Source organism: Spinacia oleracea, chromosome 6 (genome assembly GCF_020520425.1).
Source record: "Spinacia oleracea cultivar Varoflay chromosome 6, BTI_SOV_V1, whole genome shotgun sequence".
NCBI lineage: Eukaryota > Viridiplantae > Streptophyta > Magnoliopsida > Caryophyllales > Amaranthaceae > Spinacia > Spinacia oleracea.
The window spans coordinates 89881700-89897425 of NC_079492.1; the positions used below are offsets into that span (position 1 = coordinate 89881700).

The 15726-nt window shown below is 38.2% G+C and overlaps 1 protein-coding gene across 1 annotated transcript; it reads right to left on the reverse strand.

Annotated features, from left to right (window-relative positions):
• Nucleotides 1–13015: 13015 nt before the first annotated feature.
• Nucleotides 13016–13752, reverse strand: LOC110787017 (uncharacterized). Its single transcript, XM_021991598.1, has 2 exons — nucleotides 13406–13752; nucleotides 13016–13172 (listed from the first exon to the last, which is right to left on the reverse strand). The coding sequence occupies exons 1-2, from the start codon at nucleotides 13750–13752 to the stop codon at nucleotides 13016–13018; spliced, it is 504 nt and encodes a 167-aa protein (XP_021847290.1).
• Nucleotides 13753–15726: the final 1974 nt, after the last annotated feature.

Genomic DNA, 15726 nt, shown 5'->3' on the forward strand with positions numbered 1-15726 from the left:
CACGAAACATTATTTGCATGAGTTATTTTTCTTGAAATTAACAAAATTAATTGTTTTTATTTTCGAAAAATAACAAAGTGGGTGATTTAATTAATTTTCCAACAATCCAATTTTGCAAAATCTATTAAATCTTGGCTAACAACATTCAAATTTAACGAATGATCATTGTCAACAAAATTTGAACATATTTGATAATCCAATCCAAAATTTCAAATCGTTCTAAACATTTAAATTTCGGATTTTTATCAATTTGGTTTAAGTGTTGATTAAAATTAACGAATCTAATCAAAATTTTAATCCAATAATTTTTAAAAACTGCCACTTTATATGAAATTATATTTCCTTTCCCAAATAAACAAATTTTTAGATCGAAATTCTTTTTAAAATCAATTTACGATCTAAAAATCACCAATTTAGGGAAACTTAAAATTACGGATTATTCTTAACATTTATGGCCTAAAATTTTACCATAATTTTAAAATATACGCAAGAATAGTATGGAAAAATTTCAATTAATTCCTAGTAGTTTAGGTCGTGCAATTAATTGAAAAAATTTCCAAAATTGTGAATTTAATTCATTAATTATCAAAAATGCCAAAAAACTCGAACTCCGAGTCCTGTTTTTGTGATTCTGTTCACATGAATTAATCTTAGAAAATCTTTTTCAATCAGATTAGGGACAGAAATTTTGAAATTTCGAAATTTTTTTTATCCAGAACATATTCTACGATCTATCCAATAATCCAGAAATATTTCGTAAATTCATGAAAAAATTCAGAAAATTTCGTTAACAACAAAAACATATTAATCATGCTAAAAAGTACTTAAATACATGTTGCTCATGATACCACTGTAGGGGAATACAGTTAAATACATATTAACGTAGCGGAATAATCCCCAAAGCCAGGAAGCATGTATAAAGTACAGATTAAGCAAACTTACATTCGAAGTGTGTTTTCCCTAGTTCAACGATTCACGAACACGAACAAAGAACTCCAATTTTCGTTCCTCTACTTGGTTCACCGACACGTTCAGATCCGTCTTGAGATTCATAGCTTAGACGTCACTCAAGAGTTTTTAGCTTTTAGGGAAGAACAGTACGAACATCGGCAAAGAGAGAATTAGGATTTCTCTTTGATTAGGTTTTACTGAATGTACGTACAATTAGAATTGTGTTGTGAAGGAAATAATGCCCTTGGTCCAAGTATGCATTCTATGTTAAGTCTAATAAATGCGGTTCAGTATTAATTAACAAGTTAATAATTCAGTGAGATCAAGTGAGCTGAATGCCTAGCTAGAGGCCGCTTCAGTTCAAGTGGAATTAATGATATTAATCCACAGCTTACTCTTGACTGAACCCGTAGGGTCACACAAATAGTACGTAAACGGATCAAGTATTTAATGGCATTAAATACTCCATCTATGAATATTCGGAACAGACGGATCTTGGTTTCAGTGGGAGCTAAGATCGTCACAGGCAAGAAATGAATACTCCGGAAACGATGATATTGCCGGAAACGGAAATATGGATCGTATCGGAAATATGAATATTATCCAAGTCGTAGATGTTGCCGGAAACGGAAACATGGTACGTATCGGAAAATATTATTGGAAATGGAAATATTACCAGAATCGGAAATATTGCCGGAAACGGAAATATTGTCAGAATCGGAAATATTGCCGGAATCGGAAAATAATTCCGGAAACGGAAATATTAAATATTTGTTCGAAACGGAAATTAATTCCGGAATCGGAAATATTAAATATTGTTCGTATCGGAAATAGATTCCGGAAATGGAAATTTAATCGGAAGCGTATCGTACGAATTAGCATCGGACGAGGCCTGCCGGACGAAGGCCCAGCACGAAGCCAGGCCGTCGCCCAGCAAGCACGCACGCCACAAGCCCAGCGCGCGCCAAGGCCACGGATGCGTGGGCCTTGCTGCGTGGGCTGCAGCTCGCACGCATGGGCAGTCCTTGTGGCTGCCGTGTGTGTGTGAGTTTGTGCTCATGCGTGATTCCTGAATCAGCAAGAGTCAGTGTATGATTAAATGTCTATTCCTAATTGGATAAATTAATTAAATAGAATTCATATAGGATTCTAATTCCAATTAATTCGCATCCTACTAGGATTACGATTCCTTTTCCATAACTCTATAAATAAAGGCCTAGGGGTCATAATTTATATACAAGTTTCAAAGTATTCAAAAGTGAGTTTTTGAGAGAAAATCAAACACACATCTTGCTCAAAAGTGCCGAAATTTTCTAGTACCTTAAGGGCGATTCTAGTTGGTCAATCTTAAGGCGGATCCGGACGTGCTGTGGACTATCTACGGAGGGACGACACTTGGAGTCCTAAAAGACTTGTTCTTGTTCGGTTCGGGCGCAGCTAGGGAGGGCACGCAACAAAGAGTATGCATCTAATTATGCTATATGATTATGTGTAAATAATATGTTTCCTGGGTTAATGGTTGTTTCCGCATGATCTATGTAAATGTCATATGTATCATAACCTAACAGTGGTATCACGAGCCCCTTATTATTTTCATAATCTAAATTGCATGAACATGGTTAAATATTACAAATTTGCAAGAATTAAAAGGGGTGATTAATTTTCGTAATTGTTAATTAATTGCAAATTGCGTTTATTTAATTATATGTACGCAGTTTTTCGGCAGTTTCTTCGTTACTCATCCGAATTGAGTGATTTTTGTGTCAATTTCGCATGTAAAAGGCATTCTAAAATTTTGACAAAAAGAGTATTTTTCTGCCGAACCCAGAATTCTCAAATTCGAAGCCTAACTATGACTTTTCGAAGGTTTTAGTTTTTCGAATGCAAAATTTCGTAAATTTAAGATGTTAAATTAAATATTTGCGATTCTTGTTGATAAATCTTGAATTTTTGATTGACCTACTGCATATGTTTAACAAGTTTGAATGCCTAGTCTTGTTAATTATGCAATCTAATTTGTAATTATGATTAATTTGTTGAAAATTAGAATAATTTAGAATTAATTTGATTTTCATAATTAATTGTAATTTAATTAGAAACCTATGATTAAAAACCACCATAAAAATTGTAAATTTACGATAAATTTTCAATTTTTATGACCTAGACTTGAATCCATAACAATCGGAAATCAATTGGATAATAAATTTTCGATTTTTTCGCCCTAAAATTATGAAATTAATAATATTTATTAATTTGTCATTAATTTTAAATATAAATTTTAAATTTTTATGCGATTCGTTCAAATAACTTGCACGCACGAAGCAATGGACGCTTCGTGTTACCCTTAAGGGGTGTTGTATAATGCGGGCATGCGACGACGAGCAAGGGAGCTCGTCGCCCGTGCGGCACGAATGCAATGAGCAAGGGCGTAGTGCACGAGCGCAAGGCAGCAGCCCTGCCTTGTGTCGTGTGCCACGAGCAATGAACGTATGGGCATGGGCGAGGGGCGAGCCAAGGCAGTCGCGTGTGGGCAGCAAGCGAGCTGCGCCACAACGCGCGCTGCCTCGCACAAGTGCGCGCAGCCTCGCGCGCAGCGAGCGCAAGCTCGCGTGCCACGAGCGCTGCGCACAGCATCACTCGCGCGCACAGCGCGCGACGTCGCCCGCCCAGCGAGCGATGTCGCGCACCAGCGAGCGATGGCTCGCGCGCGCGCAGCGAGCGATCTCGCGCGCCAGCGAGCGATGGCTCGCGCGCACCAGCGAGCGATCTCGCGCGCCAGCGAGCGATCTCGCGCGCCAGCGAGCGAGCCAGCGCGCCCAGCGAGCGATCTCGCGCGCGCACTGCGAGCGATAGCTCGCGTGCGATGGGGCGCTGTGCGGAGGCTTGCGTTGGGACAGCAGCAGCTATGCTACGAGCGCATGGGCTGCGCGCACATGGCCAGCAATGGCTGTGTGCGTACGACCCATGGGCGTGCAACGCGTAGGGTGTTTGCGTTTCGATTAGATCGTTTTGAATGTTTAATTTGAAAATTTCAGTTCACGTAATTTTAATTAATTTTAAAATTAATAATTTGAATTAATTTCTTGGATTTTAATTTTGAATATTATAATTATAATAAATGGAATTTATTCTAATTATTTTACTAAAATTAAAATCATGAATTAATTTAAATGCGACTGAAATTAAATTAAATTTTTGGATTCAATTATAAATTTATATGAGCTTTAAATTTTAATTAAATTTGTATGTTTCCGGTTAGACTAGAAATACAATTTTATGTTTAAAATTAGTAAAGCATATGAATTTATTGGTTTGAGTGGGAGCGTTTTTTAGTCATAAACTCTTGATTAGGTCTACAAATCCTTAAGGTTAAAACAACTCGATTAAAATTAATAAGGACTGAATAATTGGTAGATTATTGGTGACCTTGATTAATTGCTGCAAATGTTTACGTGATGCATAATGTGTTTTACTAACCAGCTATGTGGGCCATTCATGATAATGAATGGGTGAATGGTATATATTGTATATGTACTGTTTTGCAGGTTATGAAGTGACTAGTATGGCCCAAATAGGATAGAAAATATGGTCTGCGTACCATTAATTTGAATGTAATTGGTCTAAAGCACCAAAGTTATTTTTCAATTCAAATATGGTCTGCGTACCATCAAATAGTTGTAATTAGTTATAGCTTATCCTATTTGAAGAAAATGGTGCCTCCCACGGAGATTTTCAAGACGGACTTTGAAGTCAAAGCTTCAAGATGAAGTCGGGCCATACTAGATCACAAATATCTTATGCATGTTTTAAGTTATTTATTGCTTTAAATATGTCTTAAAATGCATGAGATCAAAAGCTTGATTATGTTGCATGATTAAGGATTTTAGTTCACTTAAAATCTAACCAACATAGTAAGAGCCTTAAGTTCCAAACTTAAAAATTGAGTTAAAAGGTGCCATGCCAAAATATACACTTGCTTGGATATCCTTTACATCAATCTAGTAATAGTTTTCGCTCAGCGAGGTGTTACTTATTGGTCCTAAAGGGGCAAGGTACACAAATAATTGTGAGTACATGTTAGTTTTGGTGAAACTCAACGATATAAGTAAGGAGTCCTTTTATGTCGTGGCAAATTCGATAGGTTTACCTAATAAGTTCTTAGACGTACCTATCAACCAAGAATAGTTTCTAGACTATTAGCAAAAGGCTTTTGCTTACCTAAGATGTTCTAGGATTAAGTCGACAAACTGTGCTTAGTTCTTCAATGATTTTAGGATCTTGGAATCATTTTATTCACACCTGCCGGAACACATAACTTGAATAAAATGCTTAATAAACATTGAATTATGCATGTATGCTAGAATTTAAGTTTATTAAGAGAAACTGTGAATGGTTATTTATTTGTTTATTCTTTTCAATTGTAGTTTTTAATATGGCAAACAACAATTCATTCAACATTCGATCAATTCTCGAAAAAGAGAAGTTGAACGGGAAAAACTTCCTTGACTGGCAAAGGAACTTGCAAATAGTTCTTATGCAGGAAGAAAAGGAGTATGTCCTAGATGAGGCGATGCCCGAAGCTCCAGGCGACGGGATCACTCAGGCAGCCCTCAATCGTTGGATTGATGCCAACAAGGATGTGAAATGTCTAATGCTCGCCACTATGAGTGCGGATCTGCAGAAAACGTTCATCAACTCAGATGCTTTCACAATCATCAGTGAGTTAAAGAACATGTTCCAAGATCTGGCTCGAGTCGAAAGATTCGAGACTCATAGGCAAATTCTTGAGACCAAGCTTAAGAAAGGCGAGCCCGTAAGTCCACATGTTCTCAAAATGATTGGACTCATTGAGAATATGAGTCGGTTGGATCAGCAATTTTCTCAGGAAATGGCTATAGACACCATCCTCCATTCTCTTCATAGCGGGTATGATCAGTTCAAACTGAACTACAGTATGAATAGTCTGGACAAAACGCTCACTGAGCTTCACGGTATGCTGAAGACCGCTGAAAAGACGCTCAAAAGTGATAAGCAGGATGTGCTTATGGTGCGTGGGGGCAAGTTCAAGAAATCTGGAAAGAAGAGGAATGCTAAGAAAGGTGGCAACAAGGCCAGCCCAACTAAGCAAACTGGCGCCAAATCTGCAAAGAGGAAGGTCAGTCAACCCACTTCTGAATCCGAATGCTTCTACTGCAAGAAGAAGGGGCATTGGAAGAGAGATTGCTTGAAGCTAAAGGAAGATCAGAAGAACGGAACGGTCGTTCCATCTTCAGGTATTTTCGTTATAGACTGTATACTTGCTAATTCAACTTCTTGGGTATTAGATACAGGTTGTGGCTCACACTTATGTTCCAATCCACAGGGACTAAGAAGAAGTAGAAAGTTAAGCAAGGGTGAAGTCGACCTACGAGTGGGAAATGGAGCACGGATTGCTGCATTAGCCGTAGGAACTTACTATTTGTCGTTGCCCTCCGGGCTAGTTTTGGAACTGGAAGAATGTTTCCATGTTCCAAGTCTTACTAAAAACATTATTTCAGTTTCTTGCTTAGATGCTAAGGGATTTTCCTTTATAATAAAAGACAATAGTTGTTCGTTTTATTTTAAAGAGATGTTTTATGGATCTGCTAGATTAGTCAATGGACTTTATTTATTAGATCACGACAAACAAGTATATAAATACCAAAAAGGCCAAAAAGGATGATTCAGATCTCACCTATCTGTGGCATTGTCGATTAGGCCATATAAACTTGAAACGCTTAGAAAGACTTCAAAGGGAAGGAATTCTAGAACCATTTGACTTAGAGGATTATGGTAAATGCGAATCATGTTTACTTGGCAAAATGACAAAGCAACCTTTCTCTAAAGTTGGAGAAAGAGCAAATGAACTATTGGGTTTAATCCATACAGATGTATGTGGACCAATGAGTACAAATGCTAGAGGTGGTTTCAGCTACTTTATCACTTTCACTGATGACTTCAGTAGGTATGGTTATGTCTACCTAATGAAGCATAAGTCTGAATCCTTTGACAAATTCAAGGAATTTCAGAGTGAAGTAGAGAATCAATTAGGCAAGAAGATCAAGGCACTGCGGTCTGATAGAGGCGGTGAATATCTGAGCTATGAATTTGATGACCATCTGAAAGAATGTGGAATTCTATCAGAATTGACTCCTCCTGGAACACCACAATGGAACGGTGTGTCAGAACGGAGGAACAGAACCTTGCTAGACATGGTCAGGTCAATGATGGGTCAGGCCGAACTTCCATTAGAATTTTGGGGACATGCACTAAATACAGCTACACTCACTATAAACAGAGCTCCGTCTAAAGCTGTCGAAAAGACTCCATACGAATTATGGTTTGGAAAGCCTCCAAATGTGTCTTTTCTTAAGATTTGGGGATGTGAAGTATACGTCAAACGATTAATTTCAGACAAACTTCATCCAAAATCTGACAAATGTATCCTTGTGGGCTATCCAAAGGAAACAAAGGGGTATTACTTCGACAATACATCTGAGAACAAAGTGTTTGTTGCTCGAGATGGTGTCTTTTTGGAGAAAGATCACATTTCCAAAATGACAAGTGGGAGAAAAGTAGACCTCGAAGAAATTCGAGTCGAACAACAAACTCTAGAGAATGCTCAAGATGACATTCAGGATGAAACTCAGAGATCTTTAGAAGAATCTGGTGAGAATCATGGTCAATCTAGAAATGTTACCCCGCGTAGATCGCAAAGATATAGATCTCAACCGGAAAGGTACTTAGGTATTTTGACGAACGAGAGCTATGACGTTCTATTACTTGAAAGTGATGAACCTGCGACTTACAAGCAAGCTATGACGAGCCCTAGCTCCAAGCAATGGCAAGAAGCCATGCAATCTGAATTAGACTCCATGTCTGAAAACCAAGTATGGGATTTGGTCGATTTGCCAGATGGCTACCAAGCCATTGGAAGCAAATGGGTTTTCAAACTGAAAAAGGACAAGGATGGGAAACTTGAAGTTTTCAAAGCTAGATTGGTTGCAAAAGGTTACAGGCAAGTCCACGGTGTGGATTACGATGAGACCTTTTCACCAGTTGCAATGCTAAAGTCTATTCGAATAATGTTAGCAATCGCTGCATATTACGATTACGAAATATGGCAGATGGATGTCAAAACTGCTTTCTTAAACGGCGTTTTAACAGAAACTGTGTTTATGACACAGCCTGAAGGTTTTGAGGATCCAAAGAATGCTAAAAAGGTATGCAAGCTAAAGAAATCAATCTACGGATTGAAGCAGGCATCCAGGAGCTGGAATATACGTTTTGATGAAGCAGTCAGTGACTTTGGTTTCATCAAGAACGCAGACGAATCTTGTGTATACAAGAAGGTCAGTGGGAGCAAAATTGCTTTCCTAGTATTATATGTCGACGACATATTGCTTATCGGAAATGACATTCCTATGTTAAACTCTGTCAAGATTTGGCTTGGGAAATGTTTTTCGATGAAGGATCTAGGAGAAGCACAGTACATATTGGGCATCAAGATTTACAGAGATAGATCTAAAAGGATGATTGGACTTAGTCAAAGCACTTATATCAATAAGGTGCTTGATAGGTTCAAGATGGCGGACTCCAAGCGAGGCTACCTACCCATGTCTCATGGAATGACTCTAAGCAAGACTCAGTGCCCAAAAACACTTGATGAGCGTAGACGAATGAATGGGATTCCATATGCATCATTGATTGGTTCAATAATGTATGCTATGATATGTACACGCCCGGATATTGCGTACGCACTCAGTGCTACGAGCAGATACCAGTCAGACCCAGGAGAGGCGCATTGGACTGCTGCCAAGAACATTCTGAAGTACCTGAAAAGGCACAAAGATGACTTCCTGGTCTATGGTGGAGATGATGAATTAATTGTTAAAGGCTATACGGACGCAAGTTTCCAAACCGACAAAGATGATTTCAGATCACAGTCTGGGTTTGTCTTCTGCCTCAACGGAGGAGCAGTAAGCTGGAAAAGTGCTAAGCAAAGCACCATTGCGGATTCTACAACTGAAGCGGAGTACATTGTTGCACATGAAGCAGCAAAGGAAGCTATATGGCTAAGGAAGTTCATAGGAGAACTTGGTGTAGTCCCCTCCATTAAAGGACCAATAGCCCTGTATTGTGATAATAACGGAGCTATTGCACAGGCAAAAGAGCCTAGACACCACCAGAGAGTCAAGCATGTACTTCGTAGATTTCACCTTCTACGAGAGTTCGTTGAAAGAAAAGAAGTCGAGATAAGCAAAATTGGAACTGATGACAACATATCAGATCCATTATCTAAACCTCTGCCGCAAGCGAAGCACAACTCGCACACTGCAGCTATGGGAATCAAGCATATTGGAGAATGGCTTTGATGTCTCTGTTTAATGTTTTAAAGTTTTAGAGTTTAAATCTTTGTAAAACATTATTGGTTAATCATTCACAATAAATGAAAGAAATTCATTTTTCCATTTAATTTGTGGTTTATTGAATGATGAGTCCCTTCAACTTGACGATATATTCAAGATAGACTGTCAGGACCAGTCCTGTGACTAAGAAATGTCTATCAAGTGAACTTGAATGTCAAAGGTTGAAAATGGTCCCTAATTGGAGTTTTCTATAAAATTGGACGCATAGAAAACGTTAGACGATTAGAGTGCAAGATGACTAGTAGTTCTGTTTCTTGAACTATGTGGACATGGCAATGTCATAATCATTTGCATAGATACTTACTTTGGGAAGACTAGTATCGGACAAGACCTATGAAACTTTACTGTAAGAGATGAAAATCTGTCATAAGTAAATTTCATTAAATTATTAGACACTAAATCCTCAATACCTGAGTGATTTGAGATTACTTGTTTGAGAACTGGTTGCTTTGACGTTGACCAACCGTCGCACCGTAAAAGGAGGCTATAAAGGCAACGCTCAGGTAATCACCTATCAAACGAAGTCTAATCTCAAGATCGCAAGATTGGGATTGTCCTCCCATAAATCGGGATGAGATGCTTAAAAGTTGTACAAGGCCACTCGGAGAGCTAGAAACTGTGAAATGCATGGCCGTGCTCGGATGAATCATAGGCTATGATTATCTGTTTATTTGATCAGTTGAACTCTGAAACCGAGGAACACCTCTGGACATAATAAGGATGACAACTCTTACCTTATGTTCAAGAGCAAGCATCGAGCGACAAAGGAATTAGGAAATGCACACTTGTCCCTAAGGACAAGTGGGAGACTGAAGGAAATAATGCCCTTGGTCCAAGTATGCATTCTATGTTAAGTCTAATAAATGCGGTTCAGTATTAATTAACAAGTTAATAATTCAGTGAGATCAAGTGAGCTGAATGCCTAGCTAGAGGCCGCTTCAGTTCAAGTGGAATTAATGATATTAATCCACAGCTTACTCTTGACTGAACCCGTAGGGTCACACAAATAGTACGTAAACGGATCAAGTATTTAATGGCATTAAATACTCCATCTATGAATATTCGGAACAGACGGATCTTGGTTTCAGTGGGAGCTAAGATCGTCACAGGCAAGAAATGAATACTCCGGAAACGATGATATTGCCGGAAACGGAAATATGGATCGTATCGGAAATATGAATATTATCCAAGTCGTAGATGTTGCCGGAAACGGAAACATGGTACGTATCGGAAAATATTATTGGAAATGGAAATATTACCAGAATCGGAAATATTGCCGGAAACGGAAATATTGTCAGAATCGGAAATATTGCCGGAATCGGAAAATAATTCCGGAAACGGAAATATTAAATATTTGTTCGAAACGGAAATTAATTCCGGAATCGGAAATATTAAATATTGTTCGTATCGGAAATAGATTCCGGAAATGGAAATTTAATCGGAAGCGTATCGTACGAATTAGCATCGGACGAGGCCTGCCGGACGAAGGCCCAGCACGAAGCCAGGCCGTCGCCCAGCAAGCACGCACGCCACAAGCCCAGCGCGCGCCAAGGCCACGGATGCGTGGGCCTTGCTGCGTGGGCTGCAGCTCGCACGCATGGGCAGTCCTTGTGGCTGCCGTGTGTGTGTGAGTTTGTGCTCATGCGTGATTCCTGAATCAGCAAGAGTCAGTGTATGATTAAATGTCTATTCCTAATTGGATAAATTAATTAAATAGAATTCATATAGGATTCTAATTCCAATTAATTCGCATCCTACTAGGATTACGATTCCTTTTCCATAACTCTATAAATAAAGGCCTAGGGGTCATAATTTATATACAAGTTTCAAAGTATTCAAAAGTGAGTTTTTTGAGAGAAAATCAAACACACATCTTGCTCAAAAGTGCCGAAATTTTCTAGTACCTTAAGGGCGATTCTAGTTGGTCAATCTTAAGGCGGATCCGGACGTGCTGTGGACTATCTACGGAGGGACGACACTTGGAGTCCTAAAAGACTTGTTCTTGTTCGGTTCGGGCGCAGCTAGGGAGGGCACGCAACAAAGAGTATGCATCTAATTATGCTATATGATTATGTGTAAATAATATGTTTCCTGGGTTAATGGTTGTTTCCGCATGATCTATGTAAATGTCATATGTATCATAACCTAACATGTTGTTGTGTGAAATCCAAAATTGAGTGGTGGTGTGTTATAATCCTAAGGTTATAACATGACCAGCTGAAGAACAAGGCCTCAACCGGCCAACGCACGCACCAAGCCAACGAGCAGCGCGCACAAGGCATCACATCCATGGGCCTTGGGCCTCGCTGCTTTGCCTGCTGCCTTCGCTGCTGTCCGCGCGCGCCCAGCCGTGCCTTGTGGGCTGGCTCTCGCTGCTGGCGAGCTGCTGGCTCGTTGGGCCTTGCGCATGCGCGCTTGGCTCGATGGGCCGGTAGCCTCGTCTCGCTTGTATTCGTGACCAACGCCTTACGGCTATTGTGTATCGTATAGTACTTGACGAATCACCGTCGTACGATACGATTATTTGTTTCGCCTAGCTTACGAATATTCGCGATACGGTATACGATTCTGATCCAACGTCATATCGTATATTTATGTTATTCTGATCTAATTCCCGAAAAGCTATTAAATGAATTTTGGATTCATTTAATCCGGTGATCTGTTATATGTCATTGGTGTGACCTTATAGATTCAGTCAAGAGTAAGCTGTGATCCTAATATAGATTAGAACTCACTGATCGAAAGCATTGCTCCAGCTAGTTATTCCGATCACTTGATCTAACTGAAATAATTGTTCATAATTAATCTGAACCTTGGTATTAGACTAATGGACCTTGGGTGAAGGACACATTTCCTTCATCAAGATCCTATTGGACTAGGTTTTTAAGAAGCAAATTTAAGTTTGACACCTAAAATTAAGTAATTTTGATAAGTACTCTTCACTATTAATACGGAGTACTACATGTCTTTGTCTATCTTTTTTGATGATTTTGTTTGCCGTACCTAACGTTACATGTAAGTTTCAATAATTTACAATACTCATGTACCTTAAATTGGGAAAACGTATCACCAAGCTACTGAAGGAAGGCTTTGTGGTTGTCAGTTCGAAAATGAAATTTACCACTTCTTTCGTTCCCACTATTTGAATTTTTACACTATTTACACTACAACTTTTGACATAGATCTTTTGTGATTTGGAATCTTGTTAGATTTGTATAGAATTTTATTTTTAAAATGTAAATTTTTATAATTGTTACTTAAAAATATTCGAGATATTAAAAATTAAAGTCATGTTGTTGAAGAACGTAAAGTCAACCATGGTGTAATATTCAAAGAATGAAAAAAGTATAATACTTCTTTTTGGGATTTAAATGTGGATTATTTTCTATAGTACTTTTTTTTACTCAAAACGAAAAACATTATATTACAAACTTAAAACTATGTCTTTCCAAAAGGGCATGACCAAAAACTTACTTTCCCTACAACACACATGTTAACCATTAAGCCCATATACATTCCAAATACCCCCCAAAAAATGCAAATGCCAAAAGTTAGCCTAATATGTCTAAACCTTGAAGTCTTCCAAGCTAAAACGAGCATTCTTCTTGTTGTGCCTACTATGCATCATCTACATCCACCCTTCCATGAACCGTACTTCCTTTCCCTTTGGCCATCATAGTTGTTGAAGTAGCAATATATATGTTGTTGATATCATTGCAACCATGATCCTTGTAGTAGCTATGTCCTCTGGCTCCTGCCTTGGTGGGGAAGCCTCTAAATCAATAACACCACACCATAGTACCCATACCAGTTGAGCTTCCACCCTTTGCCTGTTGTGCTGTCTTAGTAGCCTACAAGTCACCTTGATAAGCTATCTCAGGGAATGTGGGGGGATTAAGGAACATTCTATGCCCCACCACCATTGTTAGAGCCGCAACCGCAAGTTCATGGGCTACATTATTATCTGTGTGTGGTACATGCTTAACAATCAAATAAAATCTTCAAACCTTGTCATTAAACATGCTACATCCTTCAGTACCGGAGATAAGTCATGATGATAAGAATCCTCCACTGATTGAACCATCTTCACCAGGATTTCAGCATCAGTCTTTAACTCCAGCTTCTTGATCCCATAATCTACCGCCATCATCAAGCCCTCTCGAATTGAATATAACTCCGCGGCTAAAGGGGTAATAACATTGAATTTACTTGCAAAACCCATATACCAAGTTCCTTCACTGCCTCTGAAGACAGCCCCTCCACCTGCCTCATTTTGTGCCTTCCAATTTCCATCCACGTTTAGCTTCATATAGCCATCTGCAGGTGGCAACCAAGCATGATTTTTTTGCGGCATGATATCCTTTCCTTTGCCCTGCAAAGACTTGTTAGTAGCTACTAGGTCCGCAAAAAGGCTTTATAAACTGAAAATGGTCGAGTCATTTTGTGATTAAAAATAGCTCTAGTCCTAGATTTCAAACTATTCCAAACTTTTACCAAAAATAAAACCTTCGAACTCATAGGTTGACTCAAGTTTAACTGAATCCAATTTTCCCAATTAGAATTATAAAAAACAAGACATAGTGAAAGTAGTATGTAGTATCAACCTCTGAAAGATGTAAGACCACATAATTCTAAACTCCCAACAACCCCTAAATAAATGTAAGTTAGACTCCATGTGTGATTCACACTTGGAACAATAAGGAGAAATATATATAATATAGCTTATACTAGAAGAATTTCAAGACAACAATCCCAAACCAACATTTTATACTTAAAACATACCCTACTTTTCTACAAGGAATTACAAAAGTATGACCCAGTGTGCGTACATGTAGTAGAAATAGAAGGGAGAGTAGTAAAGTAAGCTGATTTAATGCTAAACTTACCATCCTTAGTGCCATACCAAATAATAAAGTCCTCTTGGTCCGCATTGTGAGACAAAGGTGTGGCTAAAATCAAATCACAAATATATGAAGGTAATAAATGCCTAATATTATCAATATTCCAAGTCCCATTTCTAATACTGTTAGACACAAACAATTGAGCTTTAGAATCCGGTACATCCCTATCCATTAATTTTTAAAGTGGTTCCCGACCCACCCAATGATGATACCATAATGAAGATGATTTACCATTACCAATTCCTATTATTAAACCCTTTTTCAAAATAACACGACCTTTAAGGATGTCCCTCCACATGGGCGACTGGGAAGCATTGAGAAAGCATTCAAAGAAAGCACTTTTTAGAAATATTTTTCAATGAGAATACGAACCCAAAGTTTATCTGGATTTGTCAGAATTTTTAATCCTAATTTTGCCATATATAAACGCCATAGTCCAATCCTTAAGCTTTCTAATTCCCAATCCTCCATCTTCCATCGGTCTTGTTACCTTGTCTTAGGAAGTACGGGCTAAAATCTTGTACGGTCTACTTTATTCCATAGAAACTTCCTACAACTTTTTTCTAAAATATTAACCACTGAAGTAGGCAAAATGCTAGTATTCAACGAATACATAGGATAAGTACTTAAAATTGACTTGATCAAGGTACACCTACCCGCCATATTTTACAATTTAGCCTGCCAACCTTTTATTCTGTTTATAGTTTTATCCAACAAACCCATAAAATTACTAATCTTTAATTTATTTTGTCTTATATCCACTCCCAAGTATTTTTCAAAACTATAACTAGTAAGCAAACCATAAGAAGCCGCAATAGATTCTCTAAGCACAAGACTTATTCTAGTTGGAAAAATAAGAGAGGATTTGGTAAAATTAATTTTTCAGGCCCAAAATGCTAGTAAAGTTGTTTAAGGTTGCCATTATGTTATTCATGTTTTGTACAGTTGTACTTCTAAAAAGAAACACATGAGATACCTAATATTCGAAGTTAGCCTCCAAGGCTTCCACAAACCCTCCTTCGCCCTTTCCTCAATAATAGTAGAAATCCTATCTAAACACAACACAAAAATATAAGAAGATAAAGGGTCCCCTTCCTAATCCCCCTAGATGAGGAAAACTCCCTAGTTATTTCACCATTCCAAACCACTGAAATCTTAAGAGTCGTAATGCAACACATTACCAAATTAATAAAATTATCCGAAAATTGAAAACTAACCAAAGTATCTAGAATAAACCCCCATTCCAGACTATCATAAGCTTTGGTCAAGTCCAACTTTAAAGCAATAATATTGTTACTTTTTAGACATTTATGGAACATTTGAGCAACTTATTTAACAATAACAATATTATCCTCTATCCCCTGTCCTTTAATAAAACGTGATTGTAGGGGATTAATTATTTTACCTAAAATATGATGTAGTCTAGT